Below are 12,137 nucleotides of genomic sequence, written 5' to 3'. Positions count from 1 at the left end.
CCCGGGTTCACACCATTCTCCTGCCTCAGCCTCCCGAGTAGCTGGGACTACAGGCGCCCACCACCACGCCTGGCTAATTTTTTTTTGTATTTGTAGTAGAGATGGGGTTTCACCATGTTAGCCAGGATGGTCTCAATCTTCTGACCTTGTGATCCGTCTGCCTTGGCCTCCCAAAGTGCTGGAATTACAGACGTGAGCCACCGCGCCCAGCCAATTTTTGTATTTTTAGGAGAGACAACGTTTAACCATGTTGGCCAGGCTGGTCTTGAACTCCTGACCTCAAATGATCCACCTCCCTCGGCCTCCCAAAACAAGGCAGATTTTTATCAGTGCTTGAGAGGGACTGCATCATAGTTTAGTACCCAACTTTAAAAAGACTAACAGGCGAGGCTGGACATGGTTGCTCACACCTATAATCCCAGCACTTTGGGAGGCCAAGGTGGGTGGATCACCTGAGGTCAGGAGATTGAGACCAGCCTGGCCAGCATGGTGAAACCCCATCTCTACTAAAAATGCAAAAAATTAGCTAGGCGTGGTGGCTCGCAGCTGTAATCCCAGCTACTTGAGAGGCTGAGGCAGGAGAATTGCTTGAACCTGGGAGGCAGAGGTTGCAGTGAGCTGAGATTGTGCCACAGCACTCTAGCCTGGGCAACAGAGTGAGCCTCGCGTCTCAAAAAAAAAAAAAAAAAAAAAAAAAGCAGGTATCTCTGCTCTTAAAAGTCACTAATTTTTTTTCTCACTCAGGAAAGCTTATCAGAATTCGGGGGAATGAGCAAGATGCTGACGTAAGCATTGCCTGGGAAGCACCTATTATTTCCGTTATTTCTGCTTTTATGTAACCATTGGTTACTTGGGGGGCTATAATACGTAGAATTAAAAAAAAAAAAAGGCCAGACATGGTGGCTCCTGCCTTTAATCCCAGCACTTTCAGAGGCTGAGATGGGAGGATAATAAGGTCAGGAGTTCGAGACCAGCCTGGCCAACATGGTGAAACCCTGTCTCTATTAAAAATACAAAAATTAGCCAGGCGTGGTGGTGGGCACCTGTAGTCCCAGCTACTCAGGAGGCTGAGGCAGGATAATCACTGGAACCCAGGAGGCGGAGGTTGGAGTGAGCCAAGATTGTGTCACTGCACTCCCAGCCTGGGCGACAGGGTGAGAGTCCGTCTCAAAAAAAAAAAAAAAGTCTTGAGTGCTTACCTTGTGCTAGGTACTGTGTTCTTTTATGATCTCAGTTAGTCCCCATAGCAACCCTCTAAGGTGTCAGTACTGTTATAACTGAGACTAAGAGAGGCATTTGAAACTTTGTTGAAGTCTCACAACTAGGAAATGGCAGAACCAGGATTTGAACTTGGGTCAGTATAGGTCCAGAGCTGAGCTCTTCAATGTTACACTGCTGCCTCTGCTTATTACTAGTAACACCAAACTTTGGACAGACGCCGAATGAGTGATTGTGACATTCCAGCCAGTTTTTTTTTTTTTTTTTTTGAGATGGAGTTTTGCTCTTGTCCAGGCTGGAGTGCCCGCGGTCGAGGCTCACTGCAACCTCTGCCTCCCGGGTTCAAGCCGTTGGCCTGCCTCAGTCTCCGAAGTAGCTGGGATTACAGGCACCTGCCACCATGCCCGGCTAATTTTTGTGTTTTTAGTAGGAATGGGGTTTCACCATGTTGGCCAAGCTGGTCTCAAACTCCTGACCTCAGGTGATCTGTCCTCCTCAGACTCCAAAAGTGCTGGGATTATAGGTGTGAGCCACTGCGCCCAGCCAATCCAGCAAGTTTTAACTTGGCCAAAATTCACTGATCTAAAACTCTGTGCACCCTTCCCGCTCTGAAGACCAGTGAGCCACCAGGCCAGGGTGCAGATGTCTCCTACCTACCCTGGGGCCCCTCACTGTATGTTGACTCTTGACAAATACTTATTGCGTGCTGGCTGTGAATAGGAATTGTATATTGAGCACTTAGGTGTTATGAACCATGCTAGATGTTTTGCCCATATTATCCCCTTTAATTCGGGGCACTTTTACAGCTGGGAAACTGAGGGTTCAAGGGGTTAGGTATAGGACTTGCCCAAGGTCATAAAGGTATGTGGTAGCCAGAGTCCCTGCTCAGCACAGACCTATGCTTTTCTGTCCTGGGCAGTGTTCCAGGCCTTGGGGACACAGCTGGGGCTGCAGCAGGGCTGTTTCTGCCCTCAGGCACTTTTCCTCCCGGCAGAGGGGAGAGCTGGGCAACAGTGAGTGGCATAGACTTGTCTTATTACAGCTGTGGTATGTGCAGGAAGGGGAGGTGCTGGTTCTGAGGCTCCAGAGGGCTTGTCTTTTTTTTTTTTTTTTTTTCTGAGACGAAGTCTTGCTCTATCACCCAGGCTGGAGTCCAGTGGCGTGATCTCGGCTCACTGTAAGCTCCGCCTCCCAGGTTCACGCCATTCTCCTGCCTCACACTCCCGGAGTGGCTGGGACTACAGGCGCCCGCCACCTCGCCTGGCTAGTTTTTGTGTATTTTTAGTAGAGACGGGGTTTCACCATGTTAGCCAGGATGGTCTCGATCTCCTGACCTCGTGATCCGCCCATCTTGGCCTCCCAAAGTGCTGGCATTACAGGCGTGAGCCACCACGTCTGGCCCCTTTTTTTTTTTTTTTAGATGGAGTCTCGCTCTGTTGCCCACGCTGGAGTGCAGTGGTATGATCTCAGCTCACCGCAACCTCTGCCTCCCGGGTTCAAGCGATTCTTCTGTCTCAGCCTCCCAAGTAGCTGGGACTACAGGCACACGCCACCACGCCCAGCCAATTTTTGTATTTTTAGTAGAGACGGGGTTTCACCATGTTGGTCAGGCTGGTCTCGAACTCCTGACCTTGTGATCCGCCCGACTTGGCCTCCCCAAGTGCTGGGATTATAAGCGTAAGCCGCTGTGGAGCCCGGCTTTTTTTTTTTTTTTGAGACGGAGTCTCGCTCAGTCGCCCAGGCTGGAGTGCAGTGGTGCTATCTCGGCTCACTACAAGCTCCGCCTCCCGGGTTCATGCCATTCTCCTGCCTCAGCCTCCCAAGTAGCTGGGACTACAAGCGCTCGCCGCCATGCCTGGCTAATTTTTTTGCATTTTTAGTAGAGACGAGGTTTCACCGTGTTAGCCAGGATGGTCTCGATCTCCTGACCTTGTGATCCGCCCGACTCAGCCTCCCAAAGTGCTGGGATTACAGGCTTGAGCCACTGCGTCCGGCCCCGGCCTTTTTTTTGAGACAGAGTTTCGCTCTGGTTGCCCAGGCCGAAGTGCAATGGCACGATCTCGGCTCACTGCGCCCTCCACCTCCCAGGTTCAAGCAATTCTCCTGCCTCAGCCTCCCGAGTAACTGGGATTACAGACATGCACCACCATGCCCAGCTAGTTTTTTTTTTTTTTGAGATGGAGTCTCTCTGTGTCACCCAGACTGGAGTGCAGTGGCATGATCTCAGCTCACTGCAACCTCTGCCTCCCAGATTCAAGCGCTTCTCCTGCCTCAGCCTCTTGAGTAGCTGGGATTACAGGTGCCCACTACCACGCCAGGCTAATTTTTGTACTTTTAGTAGAGACAGGGTTTTACCATGTTGGCCAGGCTGGTCTCGAACTCCTGACCTCAGGTGATCCGACTGCCTTGGCCTCCCAAAGTGCTGGGATTACAGGTGTGAGCCACTGTGCCTGGCCATGGTGTCTTGAGCTGAGTGTAGAAGCCCAAGTAGGGGGTAGGAGAAAACGCACTGCGAGGAGAAATGTGCTGCTGGCCTGCTGTCTAGCTGTGTCATTTGGTCCTTGTGAGGCCGGGAGGGCCGCCAGCCCCACGTTACTGGTGCTGAGGACCTCCAAAGTGACAGTGAGCGGAGGGAGGTGAGGGAGCCTGTGTGAACTTCAGGACCAGAGCTCCAGGCAGGGCCTGTTGGAGGAACATAGAGGAGGCGAGAACAAGGAGCAGAGGTCAAAAGGTGGCAAGGAGCAGGGGCATAGGCCTGGGAGGACGTGGGTTTGCTTTGGCTTGGACTCAGAGAAGGGAAATCCCTGGAGGGTTTTGAGAAGAGGAGGTACACGATGTGATGGAGGCTTAATAGAACCCTCTTGGCTGCTGTGTTGAGAAGAGACTGGACCAAGCAGGGACAGAGCAGGAGGCCAGCGAGGGGTGGGGTGACAGTGACTATCGGGTCAAAGGTGGAAGTAGTTGCCAGGAGCAGGAGGTGGATTCTGGACCTAGGGGGAGGTAAAGCCCACCAGAATGTGTCGGTGGCTAGGAACCAGAGATTCTGCCCAGGTTTCTTCATGGGCAAGTGAACACGTGGAGTCCACGTAGGCTGTGTTCGGTCCGAGATGCCTTCTAGACATGCAGGATGTCAAGGAGGCAGCTGGAGAGATGGGTCTGGAGCTCATAGCAGGTCCAGGCTAGAGGTAGAAACATGAGAGCCCCACAGCTGGAGAAGATCGCCATGGGATTGGAGATGAACTCCAAGGACAACCCTGGCAGTCTGGATGGAAGAGCTTGGGAAGATGCACAGAAACCACAAAGTGACTGGTGCGGTGGGAGGAAAACCACAGTGTATGGTGTCCTAGAAGCAAAAGAAGAAAGTGTTTTAAGTGTTTCTAGGAGCAGGAGGTGATCAACGGCCTTAGATCCTTCTTTTAGGCCAAGTAACATGAGGACTGAGAATTGACAACTGGATTTAGCAACGCAGAGGTCCTTGTGGCCTTTGATGTCAGCAGATGAGGGCTGTGTGGTCCAGAGATGAGGCTTGGGGCCGAGATGCAGCCCCACTGCCTGTTCCAGCTCCTCCCTCATCCAGGCAGGGTCTCCCCGCCCAGCAGCCACTCCCCTCCCTGCCCGCTCATGGCTGCCTGCTCTCCCTTTCCTCCCCGTACCCCCAGACCTGTGCTTGCCCGGGGAGAGTCAGGGTTCTCCTGTCAGCTGGGTCCCCTCCCGACCCTGGGAGGCCGCTTCTGGAGCCCTGCCTCTTCCTGGCAGGGAGCATCGAGTACAGCTGTCCGGCCTCCAACGAGTGTGAGATCACCAAGCGGAGACGCAAGGCCTGCCAGGCCTGCCGCTTCACCAAGTGCCTGCGGGTGGGCATGCTCAAGGAGGGTGAGCGCTGGGCAGGGGCTGGGCGAGGGCTGGGGGATTGGGGGGCCCGGGCCGGATGGGCGCGAGGCCTGGGAGTTCTGGTGAGTGGACTGGGGGAGGACAACTCTGGAGAGCAACCCCACCCTGCCCACAGCACCGCAGTCACGGTCCTATCTGTCCTACAATTCAAGGAGTGCGCCTGGACCGCGTCCGGGGTGGGCGGCAGAAGTACAAGCGGCGACCAGAGGTGGACCCACTGCCCTTCCCGGGCCCCTTCCCTGCTGGGCCCCTGGCAGTCGCTGGCGGCCCCCGGAAGACAGGTGAGAGCACTGTGGGTCCCTGGGGCTAGGACACGGGAGGCCTGTGTGTGGCAGGCATCATAGTTACCTTTGGCACTAGGACCTGTATTTCCCCTTCGTCTCTTCACTCACTCACTTCCCCAAGACATGTGAAAATGCCTTTTCCTGCATTGGGAAAAGTAGTAGGACGGGGAATAGGGACGATTTTCCAACACTCACAGCCTGTCCACAAACACACAGGCTTTCCCTGGGAGACAGCGCTCTTCCCGGAGGGAAGTCGCTGGCCAGCTGCTACTGAGGAAGGCCACAGGGGGAGCGACTCTGGGAAGACGCTTGACCCCTTGAGGCTTGACTCTTGTCCTCTAATTGTCACCGCAGCCCCAGTGAATGCACTGGTGTCTCATCTGCTGGTGGTTGAGCCTGAGAAGCTCTATGCCATGCCTGACCCCGCGGGCCCTGATGGGCACCTCCCAGCCGTGGCTACCCTCTGTGACCTCTTTGACCGAGAGATTGTGGTCACCATCAGCTGGGCCAAGAGCATCCCAGGTAAAGGGCCCAGGTGACCTGGGGCTGCCCTGAACAGGCCCGGCTCTGGTGCGCTTGCTTAGTCAGGCCCGCTCCCCACTGCCCCCTAGGTTTCTCATCGCTGTCGCTGTCTGACCAGATGTCAGTACTGCAGAGCGTGTGGATGGAGGTACTGGTGCTGGGTGTGGCCCAGCGCTCACTGCCACTGCAGGATGAGCTGGCCTTTGCTGAGGACTTAGTCCTGGATGAAGAAGGGGCACGGGCAGCTGGCCTGGGGGAACTGGGGGCTGCCCTGCTGCAACTGGTGCGGCGGCTGCAGGCCCTGCGGCTGGAGCGAGAGGAGTACGTTCTACTGAAGGCCCTAGCCCTTGCCAATTCAGGTGAGTCTGGAGCAGGCACGGACAGGTGTCTCCGTAAGGTCTTCAGATTTTTAACTTAGTGATGGTGACATTTTGCAGATAAGGAAAACTGAGGCTTAGGGAAGAACAATGATTTGCTCAAACTCAAAAAGCAAGCCAAGTGCAGGCTCCAAACTGCATACAGGATTTTGAGCCCTAGTGCCATGCTAATGCAGAAAGGTCAAGTTTAGTGAGAGGGAAGGTGGGGAGGGTACAAGGTGGCCACAGTTGAGAGAGAAAAGGTGGGGTCCTGGCCCACGTGCTGGAGCAGAGTGGTGCCCCTCAATCAGCCAATCAACAAATCCTCATTTGGCTCCTCCTTAGACCCCATCCATCAGTGTTCAAGATGTGGGAAGTGCCCTTGCCAGAGATAGCCCCAGGCCAATACCACGCTCCTCTCTTCTTGCAGACTCTGTGCACATCGAAGATGCCGAGGCTGTGGAGCAGCTGCGAGAAGCTCTGCACGAGGCCCTGCTGGAGTACGAAGCCGGCCGGGCTGGCCCCGGAGGGGGTGCTGAGCGGCGGAGGGCGGGCAGGCTGCTGCTCACGCTACCGCTCCTCCGCCAGACAGCGGGCAAAGTGCTGGCCCATTTCTATGGGGTGAAGCTGGAAGGCAAGGTGCCCATGCACAAGCTCTTCTTGGAAATGCTCGAGGCCATGATGGACTGAGGCAAGGGGTGGTCCTGGTGGGGGTTCTGGCAGGACCTGCCTAGCATAGGGTCAGCCCCAAGGGCTGGGGCGGAGCTGGGGTCTGGGCAGTGCCACAGCCTGCTGGCAAGGCCAGGGCAATGCCATCAGCCCCTGGGAACAGGCCCCACGCCCTCCCCTCCCCCCTCCTAGGGGGTGTCAGAAGCTGGGAACGTGTGTCCAGGCTCTGGGCACAGTGCTGCCCCTTGCAAGCCATAACGTGCCCCCAGAGTGTAGGGGGCCTTGCGGAAGCCATAGGGGGCTGCAGGGGATGTGTGGGAGGCAGAAGCCTATCTCAGGGAGGGAAGGGGATGGAGGCCACAGTCTCCCAGTGGGTGATGCTTTTGCTGCTGCTTAATCCTACCCCCTCTTCAGAGCAGAGTGGGACTTGGAGAGCAAAGGCCCATACCCCTTCGCTCCTCCTCTCATCATTTGCATTGGGCATTAGTGCCCCCCCTTGAAGCAATAACTCCAAGCAGGCTCCAGCCCCTTGACCCCTGGGGTGGCCAGGGCTTCCCCATCAGCTCCCACCCAGCCTCCTCAGGGGGTAGGAGAGCACTGCCTCTATGCCCTGCAGAGCAATAACACTATATTTATTTTTGGGTTTGGCCAGGGAGGCGCAGGGACATGGGGCAAGCCAGGGCCCAGAGCCCTTGGCTGTACAGAGACTCTATTTTAATGTATATTTGCTGCAAAGAGAAACCGCTTTTGGTTTTGAACCTTTAATGAGAAAAAAATATATAATGTCGAGCTCAAGAACACTGTGTGTTTGGTGTCATTGGGTCAAGGGTGGGGGATACACACGGCAGAATTCGGAAACAGAGTATACATCAACAAAAATATTAGTCATAACAAGAAAAACTGGTGCCTGGCACAATCAACTCTCAGTTTCCTCTTCACTCAGCAGCATGTTGGGGATCCCGCGGCTGATGGGGAACATACGTCCAGACTCCGGGCACTGCAGGGTGCCCTCTATCACTTCCACCTGCGGGCGGGGAGGGACAGGGCTGAGCACTGGCGGCCTCAGTGAGGGAGGCAGGTGGCCCAGGAAGGAAGTGATGGGCCGCTTCTCACCTCCAGCAGCAGATGGTGCATGGTCCTCAGAAACTCTTCATTCTCCTCATATCCCTCAACCGGCCCTTTAGGCACCTGGATCAGGCACAACTGTGGGCAAGAGGCGAAATTATCTCCGGGCATCCCGAACTCCCGCCTCAGCCCGGCTGAGGTGTGCCCGCCCCGCACTCCCCGGGATATGCTCAGGCGGGGTAAGGATCCTCACATTATCGGCCGCCTCCAGGAACGCCGCCCACTCCACCTTAGGTATCATACGCGCCACGAAGTTGGGGTTGAACTCCACAGGGCTGATACGGACCTCAGTGGCCTGGCAGGACGGAGGAGTTTAGGCAAGCACTGGACCCCGGCCCACCATCCCGCCCGAAAAGGGAAGCCAGCCGTGGTACCTGAAGGCGCAGGGGGAAGCCACGGGACCCCACCCCCCGCACATGCGAGCTCAGCAGATTGTGGGTGAGCAGTTTCATATCGCCGAACGGGCTCTCGCCAGGCCGGAACCGGAAAGAGGGCGTCCTCCGCTTCGTCACTTCCGGGGATGCTCCACTCGATGCTATTGGATGGCCAGGAGAACCGGAAGTGGTGAACTTACTGGAAATTCTTGTGCTTGCGGGAGCTGAGCTAGGTAAGTGAAAGACCTGTCGGGTCACGCGCCACTACCGGAAGCGTCTCAGCAGGCGGTTCCTACAGCGCACGCCCAGCTTTTTTTTTTTTTTTGGCACAAATCCGTCGTAAGATGCAAATCATATGCAAAATAGCTGCAATGCAGAGGCTCTCGTTGAATGCAAAATAAACATGTTTTACTCCTACACAGGCGCCTAACACCGTCGTCTTCTGTACCCCGCTTTCGGTTAAGGGTCAGAAATACTGCCCTATCTGTAAATTAGACCCGTGGAAGCCGAGCGGCACCTCATTCTTATATGCAAATTAGCTGCCCCACTGCCGAAAGCTCTGCCCAATTTGTAATTGCGTCTGCTGTCCAGCCCCCGATGCAAATGAGGCGAGGGTCCCGGAAGCTCTGTTATACGCGTGGCCGCTCGCGCCTGCGCAGTGGAGGCGGCCCAGGCCCGCCTTACGCAGGGTGTCGCAGCAGTGCCTCCGGCCGTGCCCCGCCTGCTGCGGTGGCCCCAGCTAGGGGGCGGAGTGGAAGTGGTCGTAGGGCGGGTATGGGACTAGCCGTCGTGTGCGTCCTAAGACGCTCAGCGGGCTATATACTCGGTGGGTCCGCCGGTCAGTCTGTGGCAGCGTCAGCAGCAGCAAGACGGCGAAGTGAAGGAGGGTGGGCGTCTGGCGGGGTCCGCAGTTTCAGCAGAGCCGCTGCAGCCATGGCCCCGATCAAGGTGACCGCTGGCCCGGCCGGGCCTGACATCCCCCACTACCCCCATGCCAACCCCCGTCGCGCTGGTCTGGGAGTATCGCTTTATTTCCTGCCTGCCAGACCCCTCCCCGCCGGCCGCGCCGCTCATCCCTTCAGAAGGCCCTCGTGGCTGCCCACCCTTCTCGCCAGTCGTGGGGACTTCACCTCCCGGGACAGTTCCGAGGCATTTTCTTTCTTTCTTTCTTTTCTTTTTTTTTTTTTTAAGATGGAGTCTCTCTGTGTCGCCCAGGCTGGAGTGCAGTGTCGCAATCTCTGCTTACTGCAACCTCCGCCTCCCGGGTTGAAGCGATTCTACTGCCTCAGCCTCCTGAGTAGGTGGGACTACAGGTGGGAGCCACCACGGCCGGCTACTGTATTTTTAGTAGAGATGGGGTTTCACCCTGTTGTTCAGACTGGTCTGGAACTCCTGACCTCAGGTGAACCGCCCGCCTCGGCCTCCCGAAGTGCTAGGATTACAGGTGTGAGCCACCGCTCCCGGCCTGATTTCCCCGATCTTCTGAAACAGCTGTCCCTTAGCGACCCTGGCGGTGCTTCCCCCATCCCGCTCCCACCTCCCCTCCTCCCATGGCGAATTCCCCCGTTCTGCCTCCTCTTTCACTCACCTCCTGGAACTGTCCCCGGGGTCTTGGACCTTCCCCCTTCTCCTCCCAAACCCTGTGAGACCCCATTCCCTTTCTACTTCATCCTGCTCCCAATCTTTGGGCTCCTCAGAGACTCCACCACCTCAGACTCTCTCTCCCTACCCACTCTGGCCCCATGAAGCCCTCACGTACTCCAGGGACGGATCCTTACCCCTTCCAAAGATTCCTTCTTTTGTTTTACCCCTCCTGGGTGTAGGGGCCTGGACAACCTCCCCCAGCGTTCCACCTGCTGCTGCCCTCCCTCTTCCTCCTCTTGAGGGTGGGACCCTCAGACCTGGCCAAGATCCTCTCCCTCCATGTTGTCACGGACTCCTCCTCACCCCCAAATACAGCTCTCTAGCCCCTGCCCATTTTATCCCACTCCTTTCCTGTAACAGACAGCATGTTATGCAACCCTTTGTGACGCTAGGGAAAACCTTCCCCCCCTTTCTCTGTTGTCACCAATGGCCCCTTAAAAGGAGCAGGACCATCTTGAAACCTAGAGGATATGGGGTAACCCGGTGTGAGCGGGCAGGGAGGGCCCTTGGAAACTGACAGGACTGGAGCATCCTGCTGGGTTTCAGCCCCGGCTCCTGCAGGCCCAGCTGCCAGGCTCTCTGTTCACCTTCCTGCCTGTGGTTTGCCCCGCTCCCTTACCCCCCTTACCTTGGAGTCCTTCCCTCTAGGTGGGAGATGCCATCCCTGCAGTGGAGGTGTTTGAAGGGGAGCCAGGGAACAAGGTGAACCTGGCAGAGCTGTTCAAGGGCAAGAAGGGTGTGCTGTTTGGAGTTCCCGGGGCCTTCACCCCCGGATGTTCCAAGGTGAGGCCCTTCCCCTTCTGAAGATCAGGACCTGGGATCTTTTGTGTTGCTCTTAAGTCCTCCACATAGTCCTGACAGGACTCCTAAAACGCATTTCAGTGCCATCAGAAAACAAGTAGAGCTGGACGCAGTCGCTCACGCCTGTAATCCCAGCACTTTGGGAGGCCAAGGCTGGTGGATCACGAGGTCAGGAGTTCAAAAGCAGCCTGGCCAAGATGATGAAACCCTGTCTCTACTAAAAATACAAAAAAATCAGCCGGGCATGGTGGCGAGTGTCTGTAATCCCAGCTACTGGGGAGGCTGAGGCAGAGAATTGCTTGAACCCAGGAGGCGGAGGTTGCAGTGAGTGGAGATTGTGCTACTGCACTCCAGTCTGGGCGAAACAGACTACGTCTCAAAAAAAAAAAAAAAAAAAAAAATGGAGACTGCAAAAAGGGAACAGTACCAGGAATGCTGAAGAAAAACATATTGCAATTAAATCCAACACCCCTGTTGGTCCTGCTAAATGAGAGGCACTTTGGAAGGTGCTTGGAACTCAGATAACTAAGACATAGTTCTGCCCATGGAAAGTTCACGTCTGGACCATAAGGCATTAGGTTTCATTCTGAGCTTCCTAGTGGCCAAGGCAAAAAGGAAATAGAGTGGTTTAGACAGCTCTCATTGTCTGATCAAAGGTGTTGAGGCAGAGCAGTGAGGAGTGCCTGGAGATGAAGGGTGGGCTGGGGGGCAGATGCAGTTATCACTTTGCCAACCCTTTGTTCCCCTTCCCCAGACCCACCTACCAGGGTTTGTGGAGCAGGCTGAGGCTCTGAAGGCCAAGGGAGTCCAGGTGTTGGCCTGTCTGAGTGTTAATGATGCCTTTGTGACTGGCGAGTGGGGCCGAGCCCACAAGGCGGAAGGCAAGGTGAGGTGTGGGGCCTGCAGGGAGTCAGGGCCAGGTAGGATATTCTTCTTGTGACCTTTACTTTCTCTGCAGGTTCGGCTCCTGGCTGATCCCACTGGGGCCTTTGGGAAGGTGAGTGTTCCCCTGACCACCATAGGGACATGGTCGTGTGGGGAGCAGTGGGGGCCCTTGGCCTCTTCAGGGATTGCTGATACTTTTCTCTGTCTCTTCTTAGGAGACAGACTTATTACTAGATGATTCGTTAGTGTCCATCTTTGGGAATCGACGTCTCAAGAGGTAAAAGTGAAGAGTCCCCTGTGGGGAGAGTCCTCTGTGTAGAGAATCCTCTGTGGAGAGAGTCCTCTGTGGAGAGAGTCCTCTGTGGGGG

At 55.7% G+C, this 12,137-nt stretch overlaps 3 protein-coding genes across 4 annotated transcripts in view; 2 read left to right on the top strand and 1 right to left on the bottom strand.

Annotated features, from left to right (window-relative positions):
- The window catches only part of ESRRA (estrogen related receptor alpha), a 15,128-nt gene extending 7,393 nt beyond the window's left edge, over window positions 1–7,735 (top strand). For both annotated transcript variants that reach the window (XM_023186250.1, XM_023186249.2), the window contains exons 3-7: window positions 4,975–5,091; window positions 5,262–5,390; window positions 5,748–5,915; window positions 6,005–6,274; window positions 6,702–7,735. In XM_023186250.1, the coding sequence (XP_023042018.1) occupies window positions 4,975–5,091; window positions 5,262–5,390; window positions 5,748–5,915; window positions 6,005–6,274; window positions 6,702–6,961 (944 nt within the window). In that variant the 3' untranslated portion in view covers window positions 6,962–7,735. The remainder of the gene's footprint in view (window positions 1–4,974; window positions 5,092–5,261; window positions 5,391–5,747; window positions 5,916–6,004; window positions 6,275–6,701) is intronic.
- On the bottom strand, window positions 7,686–9,077 carry TRMT112 (tRNA methyltransferase subunit 11-2). Its single transcript, XM_023186251.1, has 4 exons — window positions 8,440–9,077; window positions 8,259–8,360; window positions 8,054–8,143; window positions 7,686–7,964 (listed from the first exon to the last, which is right to left on the bottom strand). Exons 1-4 carry the CDS (start codon window positions 8,515–8,517, stop codon window positions 7,857–7,859), a joined length of 378 nt encoding a protein of 125 aa, XP_023042019.1. The 5' UTR covers window positions 8,518–9,077; the 3' UTR covers window positions 7,686–7,856.
- An 18-nt stretch (window positions 9,078–9,095) lies between these two features.
- Window positions 9,096–12,106, top strand: PRDX5 (peroxiredoxin 5). Its single transcript, XM_026446538.2, has 5 exons — window positions 9,096–9,387; window positions 10,732–10,866; window positions 11,639–11,770; window positions 11,843–11,881; window positions 11,985–12,106. Exons 1-5 carry the CDS (start codon window positions 9,214–9,216, stop codon window positions 12,048–12,050), a joined length of 546 nt encoding a protein of 181 aa, XP_026302323.1. The 5' UTR covers window positions 9,096–9,213; the 3' UTR covers window positions 12,051–12,106.
- Window positions 12,107–12,137: the final 31 nt, after the last annotated feature.

This window comes from Piliocolobus tephrosceles, chromosome 13, assembly GCF_002776525.5.
Source record: "Piliocolobus tephrosceles isolate RC106 chromosome 13, ASM277652v3, whole genome shotgun sequence".
Lineage (NCBI taxonomy): Eukaryota > Metazoa > Chordata > Mammalia > Primates > Cercopithecidae > Piliocolobus > Piliocolobus tephrosceles.
This window is presented reverse-complemented; position numbering and strand designations above follow the sequence as displayed.

Bases quoted from the DNA above. Each gene is read 5' to 3' on its own strand.
- PRDX5 (XM_026446538.2), top strand. From the start codon at position 9,214: ATGGGACTAGCCGTCGTGTGCGTCCTAAGACGCTCAGCGGGCTATATA. The intron at 9,388-10,731 runs GTGACCGCTGGC...CCTTCCCTCTAG, and splicing joins CAGCCATGGCCCCGATCAAG to GTGGGAGATGCCATCCCTGC. The intron at 10,867-11,638 runs GTGAGGCCCTTC...CCCCTTCCCCAG, and splicing joins TCACCCCCGGATGTTCCAAG to ACCCACCTACCAGGGTTTGT.
- TRMT112 (XM_023186251.1), bottom strand. From the start codon at position 8,517: ATGAAACTGCTCACCCACAATCTGCTGAGCTCGCATGTGCGGGGGGTG. The intron at 8,144-8,258 runs GTGAGGATCCTT...TCTTGCCCACAG, and splicing joins TCCTGGAGGCGGCCGATAAT to TTGTGCCTGATCCAGGTGCC. The intron at 7,965-8,053 runs GTGAGAAGCGGC...CCCCGCCCGCAG, and splicing joins TGCACCATCTGCTGCTGGAG to GTGGAAGTGATAGAGGGCAC.